Source organism: Lytechinus variegatus, chromosome 6, assembly GCF_018143015.1.
Source record: "Lytechinus variegatus isolate NC3 chromosome 6, Lvar_3.0, whole genome shotgun sequence".
In the NCBI taxonomy this organism is placed as follows: Eukaryota; Metazoa; Echinodermata; class Echinoidea; order Temnopleuroida; family Toxopneustidae; genus Lytechinus; species Lytechinus variegatus.
In genome coordinates, this window is record NC_054745.1 from 28079363 (window position 1) to 28101064 (window position 21702).

Genomic DNA, 21702 nt, shown 5'->3' on the forward strand with positions numbered 1-21702 from the left:
AATCCTGATTGCATCTGCACCTGCGAAATAGCGGGATAATTCGAAAATAGCGTGCTATTTTGCAAATAATCCGAAGTTGACTTGGGATTGCAATCTCCATTAATCCTACGAACTAGCGCGAAAATCGCATCTCCGTTACAAATAATCTCAGATCGGGATACTTTGCCCGATCAGAAATAGCGTGCTAATTTAAAACCTCGGGGTGGTGCAATAGACCCTTGTGTTCTTACCTAAAATACTACATGAAATGATATTAATGAAATCACCATTTATACTATCAATGTCATTATTTATATAAGAAACCTATATTTAGAGTACTAAACTTTCAAAATTTCTGTGAAGAACTGAGATGCCCATCTGTCACTTTTGAAATTTGAGAGGGACTTTACAGTACAAAGGTCTATACTCACTCTGACCGAGATGAAAAATGAAAGTGCCTAGACAACGAGACTACAATGATGATAGTAATTTCATCATAATTGGTAAAAGAATGTAAGTTATGGAGTATCATCTGAGGGGAACTCGTGGCTTGACTATAAGGAGTGTCTTCACTAGAGGGCACACATGAATAATTCATCCGCGCCCAATGCATTCTGCACAGGTAGAAGTAAAGATCACATGACTTTATTGATTAGAATAATTCACCAAAACTAGGTAAAATGTTTGTATATCAAAATACAAACATAAAAAAAACAATACTATGTTCATACTCTTTCATAATTAGGGCTTTTGGGGAGCTAGACTGCATTTTTGTATTTTATTTCAATTAAATATTATCCACAATGAAGTTCCAGTTTTTCTCACCTCGAACTAACCAAAATTATAATTTGACTTTTGTTTGAGCTGGAAGAATACCTGATTAACATATCTAGTTTTGTTGCAGTGTCAGTGAATTAAAATGAAATCTATGGAGGGACTGATTTTTTATTTTTTTTTTTATTTTTTTGATGAGCAATGATTTTAACTCGTGAGTGAAATGGGGGTCCGATCATGTGTGCCATAGAATGAAGGAATTGTGGATCAAGGCGCGGGGGGGGGGGGGGGGGGGGGGGGGGCACAACATATAGGCTCGAATTCACAAAGGTGGTTTTGAAAACCCACGGTTGAGTCCATGGTTTATGCATATTTTCTGTATCATTACACTTATTTTACTGCGTACATGTATATTAAAAAATGTCCTATGCTGATGTGCGCTTTTGTCACAGTGCGCCAAATTGAAGCCTGTTGCCGTGGTTATCCACGCTAAATTCATGAATCCACTCTTCAAACAGTGGATTCATGAATAAAATAGTGTATCTAACAGGCATCAATTTGGCGTAATGTGAAAAAAGCACACATCAGCATTGGACATTTTTTATATACGCGCCCGATACGCGGTAAAATAAGCGTTATTTATACAGGAAATCTGCATAGACTATGGACTCAACCGTGGGTTTTCAAAACCACCTTTGTGAATTCGGCCATAATCTCTCTCTACGCTATACCAATAAGATATGAAAGGAATGCCAATCACCTCATTCATATGTCAGCTATCAATAAAAGTTTAAGGATGTAACCCTCTTGGAGATGTATTTAAAGGACAAGTCCACCCCAACAAAAAGTTGATTTGAATAAAAAGAGAAAAAATCAACAAATTTAACACTGAAAATTTCATCAAAATCGGATGTAAAATAAGAAAGTTATGACATTTTAAAGTTTTGCTTCATTTCACAAACAGTTACATGTATATGCACATCCTATTGGGTATGCAAATGTGGAGAATAATGATGTCATCCACTCACTATTTCTTTTGTATTATATTATATGAAATTTTCTAATTTTCTCCTCATTGCCAAGTGAAACAACGATTTATTCCTCCTTGAACATGTGGAATGAGCATTGTTTAATACTATATGATTCAGTCAAGTTGGTCCTTACTGCCGAATCTATAAAAAAAGAAATATTGTATATTTCAAACAATAAAAAAACAAAAGAAATAGTGAGTGAGGGACATCATCGACTGTCTCATTTGAGTTGTCTATGTCACTGTTTTGTGAAAAATAAGCAAACTTTAAATTGCCATAACTTTCTTATAATTTTACATCTGATTTTGATGAAATTTTCAGTGTTATGCTAATTTGATTTTTTCAAATCACCATTTTTGTGGGGTGGACTTGACCTTTAAACAGGTTGAGTGACTTTACCAATAATCCTATCTTAGGCCTTACTTTACGCCGGAAGGGAGGGGAGGGGCGGGGCACTATCAGTAGAAGGCAGACATCCTGCGCGCCTATGGACATTCAAAATGGACCATAAACCCTTTAATCTCAGATGGACTGCAATTTGCAAAGATGTCCCCATGCATCGCTAAATTATTTCTTTAGATTGCCAGTTTAGTATAAATATAACAGAACAGACATATTTCCCATAGTCCTATAAAAAAAAATACATGCCCCCCCATACATGCCATTTGATTTGGCTAAAACTGATCGATCAATTAGTTTATAATATATTGTTGGTTTAATGATATAGTCAACAATTGACAGTCATCCATCTGTTTTCATGGTAGTTAATACCTGACTTTATCAAATTGCCAATTCGTCCACTCACCACACGGTCTATCTTCATTTAGTCTAATGCAATTTTGTCTATCAAACTTTTGTCTAACAACCATTTGGTCCAATCATAACTTCGTCTAATCACCAATTTGTCGATAACCATTTCACCTCATAACCGTTTGGTCAATGTCCATTTTATTTTGATCGTTTCACCCAATTACAATGTAATACTAGTTCCAATTAGACCAAATGGTATATAGACTAAATGGCTATTGACCAACTGGCTAATAGACGAAATGGTGAGTGGACGAAATAACATTAAGACCATATGGATATTGGACAAACTGATGGTAGACCAAATGGCAACTTGGTAATCGGACAAATTGAAAATAAACCAGTCATATTTTGCCAACTCCAAATGGTTGAAACTCTGTGGTCAGTGAACAAGAGAGGGCGACATTTCCATCATCAACCTTCAGGCACAAGCAATCGCTTCCAGGAGAGCATTTCATGCAAATGAAACAAAGTAGTTTCTGTTAAAAGCTACTGAAATCCATGCATCTCATTGGCTCAAAACAATCCTGAGAACAAACTTGGTCATTGAAAAATCCCTGAAGATTTCTGTTACATCCAAGAACCTATCATTTGACAGGGACCGCAGAACAGTTTTGAAAGTGTGTGTGTTGGGGGGGGGGGGGGGCTGACAAAAAAAATCCCAAATGATTATTTTCATTTTTTTGTACATGGTTTTTGCAGCCCCTGGCTTATAAAGTAAAGGATTCTTAGTAATCAATATTAATTAATACCAAGATTGTTCTTTTTTTATTAAGATTATATTATTTTCAATCATTTAACTCTTCAAACAGTACTTCATAGAAAAGTTTCATACTAAAAAAAAATCATCTGTTGGTTTGTAACACTTCATCCCAGTCATTTTTTTCCTTCAATTTTTGTTTGAAATGATTTTCATTCTTTCTTTTAATTTTCTTTTTACGTTTTTTTAAATGACTTTAGAATACATTGCTTCATGACGATCAAATGTTGTATACATACTTTTTCAGCTGCTTAGTGTAGAACGAGTACATTTCTGCCAAAAGATATTCGGATATGGGGTGGTTTTCATACACACAGATGGTTTTCCGAACTTTTCCCATACCTTTCAACAATTTTGTCAAATTTGAGATGTTTTCTATAACATCTGAGGAGTAATCTTTTGCTGTTAAATTTTTTTACTATAAAATATTTCCCTACTATCACAAAATTCACTTATACCTTGCCCACAAAAGCGTTCACAAGCTACTCAGTTTGGCAAAAATCATAATATTCTACGGATAAACCTGAGTCAAAGTTAATGATTGAAGAATAATAAGCAAGAAAATTGCCAATTTGCATTTTTTTTCCTTTTTTCATCATTTAAGTAATTGTTCTAATTGTTATTTCCAATGCGATGCATCCTTTATTCAGATATGGCATCAATGCTAGCACTGGGAATCATTTTTTTTTACATTTCTCTCTCTCTCTAGAATGTAATTGCTAACATTCAGGTTAAAGAGGAACTGAGTAGGTGCTTTCAGACCGCCTCAAATACATCAGATCCCGGTATTTTCTAATTGGGAAATCTGCCCTGATCTAACCCGATCAAAAATTAATAGGTAATTTTGGCAGTGTGAAAGCAAATTATACAATATCCCTCAAAGAAAATACCTGCTGAATAGTAGGTACTAGCTCAAAATTACGAGAACTTTTACAGGGATTTTTCTAAGGTCAGAGGTATTTTTTTGGCAGTATGAAAACAAATTACGAGAACTTTCTTTGTCCAGCGTGTATAGTTGGGCGCAGGCGCCATGGGTGGCTGCTGAGATTGCGATTTTGAATCTTGTGCCTAATTGCCTGCTTATCTGATAATACTGCCCATACTCGTAACTTTAAGCACTTACCATAAAGGGTCTTCTTCGATTGGTATGAATATGGAAAATAATTATTGGGTATTTTAAGGCCTAAACAAGGACTTGTAAATTAACAGGTACTCTGGTCATCGAGGGGGTCTGAATACACCTTTTGGGGTATTTGCTGGAGACACACTACCTCTATGGGTTAAGAAATTCCAATTGTTAATCCATTCAATCAATCAATCTATCATTCAATTTATCTATCAATCAATCTATTCAATTTATCTATCCATCAATCTATCAATCAATACATCAATCTAAACCAATTCAATCAATCAGTCAATCAATCAATCGATTGATCAATCAATCAATCAATCAATTCAATCAAACAACATATCAACCAATCCATCAATCAACTAAACAATCAAAGCTATCTCTAAATAATTAATGATCATCACAATGCTATATCATTAATCTACCTTGTTAATGTTAGAAAACAGAACATGTTACTTGATAATGAATTTTTTTTAAATGGAAATTAGCTAGCTGACTATAAAACAGACACTGTAGAAGACTGATGTTAGTGAAAAACATTTAAGTAAGTGAGAGAATGATGTAAACCATTGCAGCTTGAAAATGTTAAGAGTGTATAAAGAGAATTAAGTATTAATTTTCCTTCTTCTAGAAAAGATTTCTTGCTTGGCATCGAACTCAAGGTCTAGCTTAAAGGTTTTCTAAGCACTTTCCATCTAAGATGGCAAGTTAGAATTGTAAAAAGTTATGATTAAATTGCCACTTCATCCATCCTGAGGCCTGTTTCATTAAGGACTTGCAACTGTTGTAAATTTGCCAGCTACCTTGGAAACCTTGATTATGATTGGCTGCTGAGCCCTGTTACCATGGAAGTTGCCATTATGGCAAAGTTACAATGGTTGCAAGTCCTTTATAAAAAGGCCACTGGATTGGTTTAATGCCATTTGGGGCCCCGTTTCATAAAGGACTTGCAACTGTTGTAACTTTGCCAGATAACATAGAAACCTTGATTATGATTGGCTGCAGAGCCCTGTTACCATGGTAGGTGCCATTATGGCAAAGTTACAATGGTTGCAAGTCCTTTATGAAAAGGACCACTTGATTGGTTTAATGCCATTTGGTCGTATCGCAATTAGTCTATGCTGGGTAGGTCTCATCTTTCTTACTCTAATGCATGCTCAATAGTGCCATTTGTTCTTCTATACTGGTCTGGTCTCATGATACATGGTCCTATCTCAATTGGTCCATTGCATGTTTGGTCTTATCCCACATGGTCCAATCTTTCTTGGACTAAAACATATTTGGTCTCAATATTGGTCTGGTCTCATGATACATGGTACTATCTCAACTGGTCCATTGCATGTTTGGTCTTATCCCACATGGTCCAATCTTCCTTGGACTAATTCATATTTGGTCTCATCCTCCATGGTCTTATCTCAATTGGCCCAGTGAGTGTTTAGTCTCATTCCTCATGGTCTAATCCAATTCCTCCATGAACTGGAATTGAATCAACTGTTCAGAGACCATTTGGTATAAGACCAAATGGTATCAGACAGACTAGCATAAGAGTGACTGGAATAAGACCAACTGGTATAAGACTAATTGGTAAAAGACCGATTGCTATAAGACCAACTGGTATCAGGCCAACTAGTATTAGATTGGCTGGCATAAGATCAACTGGTATAAGGCAAACTAGTATGTATTAGACTAAGTGGTATAAGACAAATTGGTAAAAGACCAATTGCTACCAGACCAACTGGCATAAGATCAACTTGTATAAAACCGGCTGGTATAAGACCAACTGGTATAAGACCAATTAGTATAAGACCAACTGGTATAAGACCAACAGGTATTAAACCAACTGGTATAAGGCCAATTAGTATAAGACCAACTGGTATAAGACCAACAGGTATTAGACCAACTGGTATAAGGACAATTGGTATAAGACCAACTGGTATAAGACCAATTAGGATAAAATCAACTAGTATGAGACCAACTGGTATAAGCCAAATCAGCAAAAGACCAATTGGTATAAGACCAACTACATGTAGTTTCAGATCAACCTGTAAAAAAGACAAATTGGTACAAAAGACCAACTGGTATAAGGGAAAAGGAGAAAGATAAACATGAAATCATGCTAAAAAAAAATGGGGCAACATATAAGAAATATGGATAACAAAACCAGGGGCCACTCAACTTTTCTCCTAAATAAACCATTAATTGTTTAACCTTTGTTATATAGAAATTTATTTCAAGGTATGAAATTATAACCCCCCCCCTAAAAAAAATTAAATCAAATATTCCAAATAAGAGAGTATTTCAAAACTGTGGTAAACACAATCAGGTTGGAAAATCTGTGATCACATTCAGAGAATAATAGTTGAGTGATCCCTGTTGTATTGCATATGACTTGCATATGAAATGCTCATTTTTTTTTTTTTGCTGTGAATAAACCAGTTCGGAGTGACATCATGGGCAATTTTGGTCACATGACCTTTCATTTCTTTCATTATGATAGGCAGATATTATGTAAGCATGCCTTACATAGCAGGATGCAGAAATTGCAGAGACCAATGCCGACCGCACAGAAACGTTGTTAGCTTAACATGGCGCTAACAGTAAGCTCAGTCACATCTTTCGGATTGTTAAAGTTTGAATATTCATTTCAAATGTTAAGCAATGCACTGTTGTAACATTAGGCATCGCGGCCACATTACTGGTTGTACCAGGCCTCTGCTAGTGCACTGTCAGCCCTAACAACGGTTCTGCGCGGTCAGTACAGGTGACTAGAATAGCACTCTATGAATAATGAAGGTATTTGTTGCATTTCTACTTTGAATGTATTAGCATGATGTTAAAACAATGACTTGGTCAACTGTGAAATACCAGTCGCTAGTGGACGCATCGTTGTTTTATGCACATCTTATGAAAAACACAGTTCAAAAGAAATAATCAAGGCATCAAAGTTGGTGCTTCTCTTGTTAGATATTAAACCACCATGTCACTTCAGTACAAATGAACTTCTTTTGATCATGTACGTCATGGAAGTCCGAACTGGCTCATTCAAAAGGAACCACGTTTTTGGATATTTACCACTGATTTGCTTTCATATGTTTCAGATTAAAAGAACAGATACAACTACAAAGATGTTAATGAAAAACTCCAATAATCATTTTATTAAACAATAAAACCCCTTAGATTACATAGAAGTATACAATGGACATTACGTGTGAGAATGAGAAACATTACAAAACATTACGGAAGTGTCTTGCGTGCTAAGCTCTTCATCAAGTTTGAAACTGTGTATAAAAATCCGTTTTATTATGCTATAATTGGTGGTCATATACCACCATCTTAATTAATGTGAAATTCTTAATTATTGATGTATTACATTTTTTTGCAAAGCTCAATATTCAAACTTGTTCATATAGCAATGATTGGTTCCAAAGGCCACATTTTAATATTCAGAAATAGCTTAAAGTCACAAAAATGCTTACTTGGTGAAGTATATTGCATGAAGCCAATAGTATAAAAGACAGAGCATTGGCGAGATATTTAGAATGAAACTTAAGTAACAGATAAATGTGTTGATTACATCGTGGAAGAAAATTAAGACATTATTGCTCTAAATGTACCAAAGTGTCTTTGTGCATTTAACTTAGGTTACAGAACAGAAACACAATAATACGAACCCATAGAGATATGCAGCTTTAACTATTAATCTGCATCCTCAAATTGGCAACACTCATTCATTAGTGTACTTTATTAAAACATATCAATATGAATATAATACCGGTCAAGATATGGGGTGGCAAAATTTCAATAAATGGTTGCCAATTTGCATTTTTTAACAATGATTTCATTGTTTTAATGAGTTGCCAATTTAGAGTGTGCAATATGATTATCTTTAATAATTTAGACAGATTTTGTTCAGGAACTGCATCACCTACTGCACTGGAAATGGTTTTTGGTACAATTATTTCTTTCCATCGTATTCCATGAGTAATTTCCCACATTCCTGATAACGATATACTGTAAATTACTGCACCTCTATGGGAACTGACATTAAGTTAAACATGTAAGAAAATGACAGCGAAAATTTCTTTGTAAATGAAATAGATCACATATACCAGTTATTATTTGGTTAAGAAGTATAACGCCAGAGACAAGGGGAGAATTTCATGAATAGGTATAGCCAGTGATTTTCCATGACTAACTCGCTCTCAGCCAATCACATGCAAGGATTTGCAGTAGCTTACAACAAATGTCCATGAAAATCACTTACAAAACTTTTCATGAAATTTTCCACAGTATGCATGAGATGCACAGTTGATATAATTCGAAAGTGAGCAAAATTAGCTTTTGATCGTTTTCAATATTGTTTGTCAAACAGCCTGGCTGGAAGAAACTCAAAGTATGTTTCAAGAACAATCATTCAGAATATTACACCATTGCCATGTGGAGCTATTGTCAAATTATTTCCTCAGTCTTCCAATGATTTTCCTCCAACCAGAACTCCATTTAACACCTGGGTGGAGAGTGGCAATCGTGGCGGAATGTCCTCTTAAAGGGCATTTGTATTGTACAGGGCAGGTTTTTAATATCAAGGATTGCTTTGATGACTTATTCACACAGAACAAAGTACCTGCAGTTAATAGCACATTGCTATTGCCCTCTCTGCGGAAAACAGTTAATATAACCAGGCAATATAAAACACATTGACCCTTCAATCTTGAGGATTTTAAAAGAAACTTTCCGTAGAAATAGAGGCAATTTGAATGTGATGGTGAAATCACGTTATAAAAAACAATGGTGTTAACACTTCACCAGTGTTGTGAGAGGAAAGCACCAAACACTTTACACCAATGATAAAATCATGGTGCTAGTTCAACACCCATAGGATCTACTATATCATATTCCATTTGTTACATTAACACTATTCGGGTCACATTCAAACTCAAGGATGCATTTTTAACATGTGCTGGGTGCATTCCTCTCACAAACTGGCGTCAATCTTAACACTTAAGTGTAAACAGTGTTATGCTACCAATGAGCCATTGAAATGCATAGACATTATATGGGCAAGATAATGGATAATGCTGATCATTCAGAGTGGAATCACCTGTTGATTGTCGAGCTGATGTAGCAGATAATACTGTTGCTACTTATAAATCCAGGATAAATTACCTGACAGCATATTCCTATCATTGCTATGTACAAATCAAGTTTAATCTAATATAAACACCCCTAAAACCAATTAGAAACATTTACTAGGTTAACTAATATTTTTTTATAAACTTAATTATACAAATATATTCTTCAATTTATTATTAACATTTCCTTCTCCTTCTCCCGATGGAAATGTCCATTCTCTAATAAAACTTACATAAGGATATCCTACGATGAAGCAAATTTCAATCATTTTCCTTAATTGCTCATTTTTTAAAAACTACAAATATTTATAAGTGGATGGAAAGTACAGGTACTAAATACAAGCATAAATGTCTTTTCATTTTGGACCCTGTGTTATAAAAGTTGTGGGATTTCTCCCAAAATAAATAATACAAAATATGCTAAGGTTGTGCACGGAGATTGCATTCTACATGAAATAAAAAGCTTACAACTCAGTTTCAAGAACATTTACCACATTCCCTTTTGTCATAGCAGCAAAAAAAAAAAGAGTAAAATACAAAAATGTAATACTGCATTCTGCTTTAAAAAGAGGGTTCAGTAAAACAAAGGTTAGCGATTATTCATACGGTGCATTTTCATGATTAATCGTACATTGTAGTTAATGCAATCAATACTCTATGATGATTTCTAAGCTTTGTGTAACAGGCCCCCGATGTTTGATTTTTGCTTACACAAAACTTAGTTAAACCCAAACCCACTAAAATATATTTATATAAAATATCATATCTACAGTAACTTGCACAAGTCCGGTGAAAATGTAACCCTTTCCGTAGCATACATGTAGGTGTATGGTATTCTCTGTATATTGAAGCGAGTGCGAAGCCAAGAGTGTCCCGACACCATTTGTTATAAGAAGAGAGACCAGGGCCCCTTTTCACAAAGCTTGGCGATTGATGTGGGGCTGATTTTTACGATTGATCATACACATCAGGCAAGTCAATCACCCAAAGATCAATAGCTACGTGTTAGTTGTTACAGAGCCAAAGAGGACTGAAACAAACACGTGAGAAATTGATAATAAAATTGATTTATACGATTGATTGATTCCATGTAATGATCGATATAAAGAATTAACAAAAGTCGCCTTGCGATCAATCGCTAAGTTTTGTATTTTCAGAGCCTCGGCCGGAAGACTAACAATGTAGAACATAGAACAGATGATGAGATGAAGGCAGAGGAGTACGCACAATAGGCTATGATAATAGTATTTGACACAGATTCTAAAAACACTTATTTTAAGATTAAAAGAATTAAAAGATTCTTAGGAGTTAAGAAATTACAATTACAATTTTGCATCTCCTTTGTTGTATTTCACGCTTATTGCATTGAAAAACATCTTCACCCAACACCAATCCTCACTCACTCTCTCTCACTCCCTCTCTCTTTCATGCTCCCATTCAATAGCTTCTTCAAATTCATTTCCAGTAGTAAAATCATGTTTTTCTCATTCTTTCTGTCAGCGACATTCTTTCAACATTCATAATCACCTAAAAGCAATGTCATATATAAACAGCTTGCAAAATAATCATGTCTACTATATAATATCACCAGCAAAATAATCTTCGATGTGAAGTCAAGCAGAAAAAATATATCTTTCCTTCTTGCAAAATAATCTATTGACCAAGGTGACGTTCCCTTGGTGATGGTTGCGAAAGTATGGTCCCAGCACAAAAGATGATCAATGTAGAAATATCATTTTTGTTTGCAGATTGATGAGGTTTCCAAATCGATGTTTTGACAAGATCCAAAGGCTTATTGTAATCAAACTAGCTCTAATAGTCTCAGCTCTTATTTCCCAACCTCTCAGGTGGGAGATATAAGAAAATATTGCCCTTGTTGCTAAGATTCGATGTTGAAATAGCAATGAGATATCACCCATCATAGTCAGAACTCGTTGGAGTAGTATAGGGCTCACGTCAGACATTAAAACAATATATGGGATGCGCCATCAGCCATCGTAAAATCCCCTTGGAAGACCCCACCCTAACCCCTTGCTACAAAGGTAGCAGTTAGTAGTACAGAGTCTATGGCATGATGGGCAGGCAAGGATGCACACTATCCCCTCTACTCTTTTACACAATTTCTCTGGAGACCCTGCCCACAACCCGTTATAAAGGTAGCAGTAAGAAGAAGAAGAAAGTACAGACTCTATGATGAGAATGGCAGACAAGGTTACGTGCTATCCCCTTTACTCATCTGAAATGAAACACAGACAATTTTACAGATTATTCTACAAAGAGGAACAGGTCATCCTTATTGTTGAATGGTTTTTGTTTGATGATACATTTATCATGAAGCAATCATCAAAGCAAAATTTAACCCAAATGTATGTATGATTGGGTTAAAAAAATGATCAACAAGTAACATTAGTTGTTCCCTAGGTCTGAGGGCGCACTAATATCTACATATATATGATTCAATAATAGGTCAAATAATTATTCCATGGTTGAATTTAAAAGAGAAAAAACAAATTCCTAACATTTTCTCAATTTGGATGGAAAATTATTTAGGTTTCAAAAGGCTCCATTTATTTAGAACCTGAAATCACAACTTTATTTTTAAACACAAATTGAAATAACCCAGCGTTAAAGTTTTATGACTGTTTCAATACCCATAATGGTAAAATGTTTTAAAAAGTAAAGATGACATTTTTGAATGAACTAAATCAACTCAATTCTGACTTTGCAACACAATATTTTTTACAATTTTAAAGGAAATTATATTTTGTTTTATATTCAATTTATCCAATTTAAACCATGCAATAATTTTATAAGTAACTGCTTTAAAAAAATGTATTGAAAATGAAAAACGTAAATTCATGTCAATTAATCATTTTCGATTTTACAAAAAAATCAACAGGAGATAAGAAGACAATAACATCTTAAAAAGGCCTTGACTTAACAATCGATGAAAAAAAATTGTTACTCAATTTACATAATGTAATCAAATGAAATCATGAAAAGAAAGTTGTGACTAAACTAATTCCCATGCCTGCACTCTCAAATTAGCAAGTGTTCCATGCGAAAAATAGTAAAATATGACTGGAGATAGCATTGCAAAAATATGCTCAATTAAAGAATAGAATTAAGCTGATAAAAATCAAAGAGTGTCCATATAAAAAATGTGTGTTCAAATACACTTATTATCAAGATTCAAAGGTTATGTGATTGATGGTAAGCCTCATTAGTGAAAAAATGATTCAGTGTTGCTGGTTCGTGGAATGTTATAATAGAATATGATTTAAATCAGCTGAAAAAAAATGTGAATATACCACCCAGATATTCACCATTGGATTCATAATGTGTCAATAATGGAACATTTATAAAATCAATGTTTTGATATAAAACAAAAACTGTGATGAAAACTAAAAAAAATGTATGGCATTAGAAATTGTCAGGCATTGTATATCAGTGAAATGTATTGTGAAACAGATATCATCATGAAGTGTTTTTTGTTAGTGTTCTGGGGGAAAATATAACAAATTATAAAAAACAGAATTCTGTTAAAGTAAGAAAATGTGGTAATTGCAACTATGGCACAAATAAATTCTGCCCAAAAAGTACATGTATGGTCCCCTTAAAAGTTTAGAGTTTAGAGAGAGAGGGTGCGAGCTTTACCACCTCAACCCCTGCAAGATTCCAACCATTCTTTCACCAATCATGTTTGTGGGTGAAAATCTTGCAGTGTCTCAGTGGGGGGTTTGAAACAAATAGAAGACAATAAAGGAAATCCTCAGGAGAAGACTAGTCACTGTGTTTTAAAAATGGAATCATCTGTATGTGTGTTTTTGAAGTGCTAGTAGTATTAAAGTAAATGATAAATAAATGAAAACTGTTTACAATTACAAAAATATCCTATTTCCGACAATAAGTACATGTCCTTATGCAAGCAGTGAGTTGAGATACTTGTAAAAGATCTAAACTCAGACTTGAACACCATTCATGTTTCATTGTAGAAAATCACACAATGCAGCACATATTCCCTTCTACCACCACACCATGTCAATAATACAAGCCATCCTTATTATTGAGTGACAGAAGGGTACAACTCCATAAAAGGCAAAATCTGGAACATACTATCCTCAGCAGGAGAAGCCGCATGCAAAGCCATGTAATCAACACGCACACCAAAACGTGGGATGCAGTAGGACTTAAAGCACACTCATACAATAATGAACAAAGCGTCTCTCTCGCTCTCCCATGAACAAGGAACCACATGCAAAACCACATTTCCAAAACCATAGCTCAATTTGGGAAGCAAAACGGCATTAAAGGTACTTGGAATGGTCTTATTGAAGAATCAAAGGATATAGGAATTCTATGACCATTAGACCGTTCATTTCTAGATTTATAACAATAATACACCGCAAGTGGGTACACAGTAACAAATACAATTCCCAATATCTTTTACATAATAAAAAGGGGAATAAAAACAAATCATACAAAATGGCGAGGATTAAATAATGAGTGTATAATATAAATGAGTGATCTGCGTCATGAAATGATTTAAATGCATGCGACAATAACAGCTACATTTACGTGCTTGATATGTTTGAGACAATACAGTATAAATACGGAATATATTATTAATGCAATTTAGCAGTTGATAAGTAATGTAGAGCTAAACTACTGCGTGCCATATTATTTGTTTGAGCTATGCAAGCACCTTGAAATATATTCAATTGTTGTGGAAATGGCTGATTTATTTAACAAAGCAAAATCTAAAAATAAATGAAAACGCAAAGAATTTATATTTTTATCTCTTTGGATTTAGTTTGCCACCACCGAATGAGAAACAGGGATGGAGAAAACAATGGTCAAAAGCTTTAGACATGCCGTGATTAAACTAAAGAGGGCACTCTATCAATTAGGCAAGTTGCCCAGAGAGGGTATAACTATCACACAAATATCAAAATAAGGTAAAGTTCTTAAGAAAAATTCTAAAAAATATCTTAAAGTGGACTACAGTCGAAAGTTAAATAAAGGGATTAGACGAGTACCCTATTTAGGAAAACTTTTCTTTTTAATGAAGCACACAACATGCTTCTCCCATAGGACATAAATAATTAAAATGTCTATGTTGTGTTTTCTGTTTTAGGAAAATTTTCTTGCATCAGTATTATGGCACAAAAGGCAAGAAATGCATTGAATTTTTATTAAGGCACCAGAGACCCGTGACACAAAGCTTAGCATTCATCGTAGAACATGTTTTCACAATTGATTCCATTGACTACAATGTACAATCAATCGTGAAAATCAAGCATACGATTAATTGCTTGCCTTTGTGTTACGGACCCTTTGTTATACCTAATTCAATTGGATGTCAGTATTTACAAACTAAAATATCATCTGATTTGTCTCTATTTTTCTTCAAATGAATAAAACACACTCCAAGCCTCCTCTCCCAAGAGTGGAATTGAATACGTTTTCATGCATAGACTAAAAATTTGAAAAAATCAAACAAAATCCTTGTCTCTATCCCATGTATGTGTATACCCTGTGAGTGGTAATATGAATCAACGACTCTAAAGACCCAAAATAAATTCCTTAAAGATTCAAGGAGACATATACCAATTTATTTTACTTTCACTTATTATATAATCTATTTTGCGATTGATATACTTTGTGAGTGGTAATATAGTCCACATGATTCAGACCCGAAATGAATTCCTTAAAGATTAAAAGATAAATATACCAATTTCTTTTACTTTCACTTATTATATAATCTATTTTGCGATTAATAATGTAATTGGTGGGCGGTAATTGATTGGTGATAGTTACTTTGCATGCAGACAGCAAGTGGGAGTGTAATAGTTAAAAGGCCGTAAGTACATAAAAAAACAAGGCCTAGCACATCACTACCAGTTTTCTTGCACCGACATTGTAAAGCAATTGAACTGCTGTACATTTCATCAAAAATGTCCTCAAAATTTTTAAGATTGACAATGATCAGAAACTGGGATGGTAACATAAGATGAAGATGGATATTATTAAATATTTTTGGACTACTTTAATGTCAATATAGCCGCAAACTAGTTCCTGAGCTTGATTCTTAGAAATTGAAGTTTTATTATAGAAGCCTTGACAGGAGACTGGCCTAATAACTGGAAGTGATGAACTAGTAAAGTTCTGCTTCAAAGTTTAAAAAAAGATTGGTTTACTGACCACTCAAATTTTTGTTATGATAAGGTTTTTCTCATTAAAACGAGATAGATTCGGGCATAGAAGCATCTTATGAAAGCAAAAACATGTTCATCAGTTTTCTTTCATCACAAATGCATTAAAGACTCGCTAGGTATTGCTAGCCAGATCAACGAATAAAAATTCCCGCATAAATTTGGATGGTTCAGTAAACCGATCTCGTCTCGATGCGGTGTTATATGCATAAAGACATTTCCAGGGTTAGGAAACGGCATTTTCTAATATTTGCGTGAGGTGAGATTGGTGTTAGAATGACGTATACCTGTAGATACGCCGTTGGTTGCTTGACGGGGAGATGTTGCCTGGTTTGAGAAGTTGTAGTTCCCTTTTAGCTTGAACATCTGCTTGAAGTGGGGCTTGCAGAACACATTGCCGTTGAGGGCGGCATATTTCCCAAGACTGAAAGGGGAAGAGGTAAGGTGGGAGGAGTGATGGTGAGGGGGTGGGGGGGGGAGTTGGTAGGAGGGTCGGTGGTAGAAGTAAGATGGATACAAGGGGGTTGGTGGTAGGAGAGACAAAGGTCGTAGTAGAGGGTTTTATGGGTGGGGTAAAGTGGTAGTGGGGGTAAAGTGGTAGTGGGGGTAAAGTGGTAGGAGGGGGTAAAGTGGTAGGAGGGGGTAAAGTGGTAGTGGGGGTAAAGTGGTAGTGGGGGTAAAGTGGTAGTGGGGGTAAAGTGGTAGTGCGGGAAATGTGGGTGGTAGGGGGAATGTGGTAGGAGGGGGAATGTTGGTAGGAGGGGTAAAGTGGTAGGAGGGGATGATGGTAGAATGGGGTTGATGGCAGGGGGGGGGGTGGTGGTAGAAGATGGATACAAGGGTGTTGGTGGTAGTAGAGGGTTGGAGGTAGGAGAGGGTTTATGGGTGGGGTAGTGGTAGGAGGGGTTGGTGGTGGGGGGTTAAGGTGGTAGGAGAAAGGTGTGGGAAGGGTCGGTGGTAGAGGTAAGATGAAAGGGGGGAGGTGGTAGGAGCGGGTTGGTAGTGGGGGTTAAGGTGGTAGGAGAAAGGTATAAGACGAGTTGGTGGTAGAAGTAAGATGAAAGAGGGGGGGGGGGAGGAGGGAGAAGTTGGTAGAAGGGGGTAGGAGGGGATCGAATGTAGGGGATGGTAGGAGAGGCAAGGCGGGAGGAGGGCGTAAGGAGTTGGGAGGGAATAAGCGATGGGGGAGTAGTAGGATAAGAAACATTGTAGGGAGGTTAGAGGCCAAATGGGAAAGATAGGGTGTGGATGGGGAAGTATGGTAGAAAGGTGATAGAATGTGTCGGAGCACAAATGGTGGAAGGAGGGAAGTGGTGGGAGGGGGGGGGGGGGTAGGAGTAGGAGACAGTAAGACAGAAGAAATATGAAGAAATTTGATTGGAAAGGGAAACAGGAGAATCAGCAAAGGAATGAGGGGGAGAGAGAGAGAGAGAGGCAGAGGATATTGAGAGAAGAGATGGGAAAGCAGCAATAGGTACAGATGAGACACAAGAAATATAAAATCAGAAAAGTAAAGAACAAATATGATGAGTGAGAGAGACAGAGAGGATTAAACATTGAAATTAATGGAAATAGGGAGTGATAGAGGCAACAGATGAAGAGAGAAAGAGCAAGAGAAGATGGAAAAGATGAAGATCAAAAGGAAACATGGAGAAGAAAGAAGTACATGGGAAAAACCAAACATGAAAGGCCATAAGAAAAACACAGGCAAAGAAGATAGACAAAAGAAAAATATGAAGACAGATAATGACATTGATAAAGAAAGGAAGAAAGGGTAGAACAGAAATGAAGAGCAATGGACAAAAACAGAGAGGGAGAGAAAGAGAGACAGGATGTAGAAAAGGTGTTATCAGAAGAGAAAAAGTTAAAAAAATAAAAATTAGGTGAAGAGGAATAACTCACAAAGATAGAAAAGGATCAGGTAGAATAAAGAAGGATGGATAGATAGATGGAGCAAAGAGGCAAACAGAAGAAAAGAGGATGGAAGATAAAGGTTGGTAGATATTAAGTGGTAAGGAATATGTAGAGAAGGAGAAATGAAGAAAAGGGAGGGGGTTGGATGGGGAATGGAAAAACAAGAAAAAATACATTAAATATCAAATGCAATTAATGACAGATAGTGACATTAATTTCATATATTCTGTTCAATGTGAATCAATTTTGATATATTTATTTCTATTTTTGTTTATGTTTATTTGTAATATTTGGTAAACCTAGGCTTCTGAACACAATTAAAGAAGCACCAATCCCCCCCCCCCCCATTAACTGAGTTTGATTTTACTCTATTATCGAATATGAAAAACAAGTCCAGTAAAATGTAACTAATTCATTATGTTCATTAAATATGTAAACAAGGAAAATCATCCTTCTGAATTATATTTATGAGAAACTTTCATTATTATCCAATTAATAAAATCCCCCTTTTGAGTCTTGTTCTACAATTCTTTTGTAGCCCTTTATTCTCTTTCTCTCAGAACATTCCATCTTCTTTTCTCTAATTTGTTCGAAACTGAATTTTTGGTAAACCCACCACTCTCAGATCTTCTACTACCATTATTTAACCCAGTTTTCAGCAGGTCAAGCTAATCTTCTTTTGTTCATCAAATTGGCAACAATCATTAACTTTCTCTTCATTTTCATACTTCGAAAAAATAAAATATGGATAACCCGAGCCAAAAATGAATGAATAATGTAACACTGCAATGGAACGTTGCCAATTTGCATTTTTAAATAGTGATTTATTATTTTCATTTTATTGCCAATTTGGAGTGGGTAAGTAACACATTATTACTCTTTCACACATGACTGTTCCAAATTTAGTCCACGTGTGAGGGTGATATGCCAGCCTATGCGTCAAACCCGGTGAGCTTCGTTGGAGCGTGAAACATGCTTCACGCTCCCCAATGATTACCACACATGGGGGTCACTTATCAGTACAGCTGGCTGGGTAATCTCATTTGACCCTCTTACACCAATCAAATTGAGTATAGGATCATGGCCCCGTCTTACAAAGAGTCACGGTTGATCCAATCAATCTCAAATGTATGGAAATCCATCCATACCATAGTTCTTTCTACATGAAATTTGCACAATCCCCCTTAGTAAACAAAGAGAATCACGCTGAATCTTCAAGAGAATGATGAATGTATGAATATACATCATGTCTAGAAAATATTTGAACAAATTGCGTTTTAGATGCTGACGTTGCACGCCGTCCATAGTTGCGATTGATCATATCAATCGCAACTCTTTGTAAGATGGGGTCCTGGTAGGTATAACCTCATCTAAGAATTTTCTTTGTAGCTAGCATGTTCATCACATGGGGAGGGTTTTTCTTTCTTTAACGTCGGGTCAGGAGAAAAGTGTTATACCTTTGCAGATGTGTAAAGGTCCGTGAACTGAACATAAGGCGTTAAATTTTATTTTCGTATGACCAATCCTATTGAAACCTGTCGTCTTTCATTCTTTGGAGGAAAACTGTGCTGGCAGACTCCAATTTTCATATACTTTCCTAATTTTTTTTTGGTAATAATAAATAAACTTCATATGAACTGGCACATGGTGAAGTTAATAGCCATATTGTATATTTGGAGACTCTTGTGCCTGAATAAGCCAATCTCCATAAAAAGACCAGTCGCTCCTATTCTTGCCTGTTAGCACCTTACACAAGAAATTTATAATATACACCTAAAACTTCTATGAGTGGTACATTTGGAAAGCTGGCTCAGCTACAGCCAGGGTGTAATATGATATTAAGTACACTTAGAATAGCAGTGGATAGCACCTATATAAATTAAAAATCAACACCCTAACTGAGTAGTACATTGACTGAGCATGGTAGCCTTTAACACCTTACATATGAAATTGACTATAAACACCAAACACCTACCTGAGGCACGCCTTACACTCTGCACATCTGAAACAGGTCTTATGGTAGATAACATTGTCGGCTGTGATCTTTTCCATGGGGTACACACGTCGATTGCACACAATGCACATTTCAGAGGTAACGGTCTGTAGAGGGCAGCAGACAGAAAAAACAAAATATGTTTGGTTAAAGATCAAGTTGTACTTGCAGCAAATGGAAATAATACAATCATTGTGAACTATCAAAATATCTCGATGATATTTAGAGATAATAGATCATTAAAAAGGTAAAAATCTTTAAGAGCTTGTCTAATTTTGTAACACAAACTGTCTCTTCTTTCAAAGCGGGGAAGTGAGAGTTCGGAATTCCCTGTTCAAAGATAGCTACATAACAATATAATTTTCATAAATAGGACAAAGGTAGACATTCCGAGGATTCAAGAGGTTGCAGTTGGACATACGTACGCGCTGCACGCCAGCCAGCTGCTCTGTGACACTGTTATACGACGCTTTCACGGATGCCATGTTCTGAATGCCCAAACTTTGACGATTCCATGTTCGTGTGTGCTTTGGTCGCTGTTTGAAGACACTGGCAGGTTGGATCCGCCTCCTCCCTAAAAGCGACGTCAGCAGACGTTCGGGTCAGCGCAGAAGTGGCCAAAAGCAGCATAACGTATGTGTACTGTGAATGTGTGCAAGTGCTGCGCGACTGGCTGATGATCGACAGCTGCTAGCAAGTTACATCCACGATCTATGTAATGTAGATGGCGGCGAGTACAGCACGCAACAAAACTGTCCAATAGCGCCCTCTCTAATCCCGGGAATGTATACCTTTAATAGAAGGACAGAAAGAAAAATATATATTGTTAAACTGTTAGTAGTTGAAATGGGACGTTTCCAAAGAGGACAGGGCTACATTGCCCAGTGCACACTATGTGATCCAATGTGACGCAATTTTTTTTTTTTTTTTAGTAAATCGCATTTTGTATTGAATGTGCAAGATCAAAGAAGTAAAATTGTTTCACTTGTAAGATGGGGCCCTGCTGCAGTTATTACTTGTTTTTGTTGTTGTATGGTTTTAGCTATTTCTGAAAAAATTACATTTTTTATGTGTAAGAATTATCACTTTCCCCGTTAAAAGTTGTCATACTCAACGATGTTTGTTTAGTGGGGTCATGATCTGCTTGAGGATTAAGACGTTTTATAGAATCAAATTAATTTCACACTTCGTTGTATTTTTTTAAGGTGAAACAATAATTGAAATGAAATGAGGAACTGTTGCCCCAAAATATTTTCTGAGATGATCTGGTCTCTTAGTAATTTGAGATTAATAACACTTAATAGCACATCCTTAAAAATCTGATTTTTTAAAAAACCTCTTATTCAACATTTATTTTATTGACATAATCATTTGCTGAACATAAGGTTGTAGAACATCACAGATCTGACAGTGCATATTCTCTCGTTACTTTGGTGAAATATCAAATATCTTGTTTGTTGATAATTTAATCCTTTGAAAACCAGAGATTATTTTGCAAGTGCGAATACCTCTTTGTATCCATGAAGTATCTCAACCCACATTCTTGTCTCATATTCCATAGTAACTTTCATCCCGTTCCCTTGTATCTGCAAAAATCTTCTTTACTTAAAATGAATGATAATTCACTTCTTCGAAACCAAGATTATTTCAAGTATGAACGCATCTTTGTATCCATGAAGTACTTTCTCCTGGTATCACAGCCCACGTTCACGTCTCATATTCCATCCGACTGTCATCACACTTGAAACGTGATACACAGAAGTGGGTCAAAAAACATTTACAAGTGAGGCCGGGACTATTATATAGGCTACGTTTCAAGCTGGTTTCAGGTTTTTTAAAATCCTATAACTTATGGGGCGTTGCAAGAAACTTGCGATCAATTGCAAATCTATTTTCGTTCTTGAAATCAAGAATATGCTGTGCAATTAATTGGTCATTTGTGATTGATTGCTAATCTGCTCCATGAAA

The 21702-nt window shown here is 35.8% G+C and overlaps 1 protein-coding gene across 2 annotated transcripts in view; it reads right to left on the reverse strand.

Annotated features, from left to right (window-relative positions):
• Nucleotides 1–7608: 7608 nt before the first annotated feature.
• LOC121417316 (LIM domain-containing protein 2-like) overlaps nucleotides 7609–21702 on the reverse strand; it is a 57885-nt gene continuing 43791 nt past the window's right edge. The window contains exons 3-5 of one of the 2 annotated variants that reach the window (XM_041610975.1): nucleotides 19717–19841; nucleotides 16115–16251; nucleotides 7609–11848 (exon numbers count right to left, since the gene is read on the reverse strand). In XM_041610975.1, coding sequence (XP_041466909.1) covers nucleotides 11841–11848; nucleotides 16115–16251; nucleotides 19717–19841 — 270 coding nt within the window. In that variant the 3' untranslated portion in view covers nucleotides 7609–11840. Of the gene's footprint in view, nucleotides 11849–14632; nucleotides 16252–19716; nucleotides 19842–21702 lie in introns of those variants that run through there. The other variant, XM_041610974.1, reaches the window with a different exon arrangement.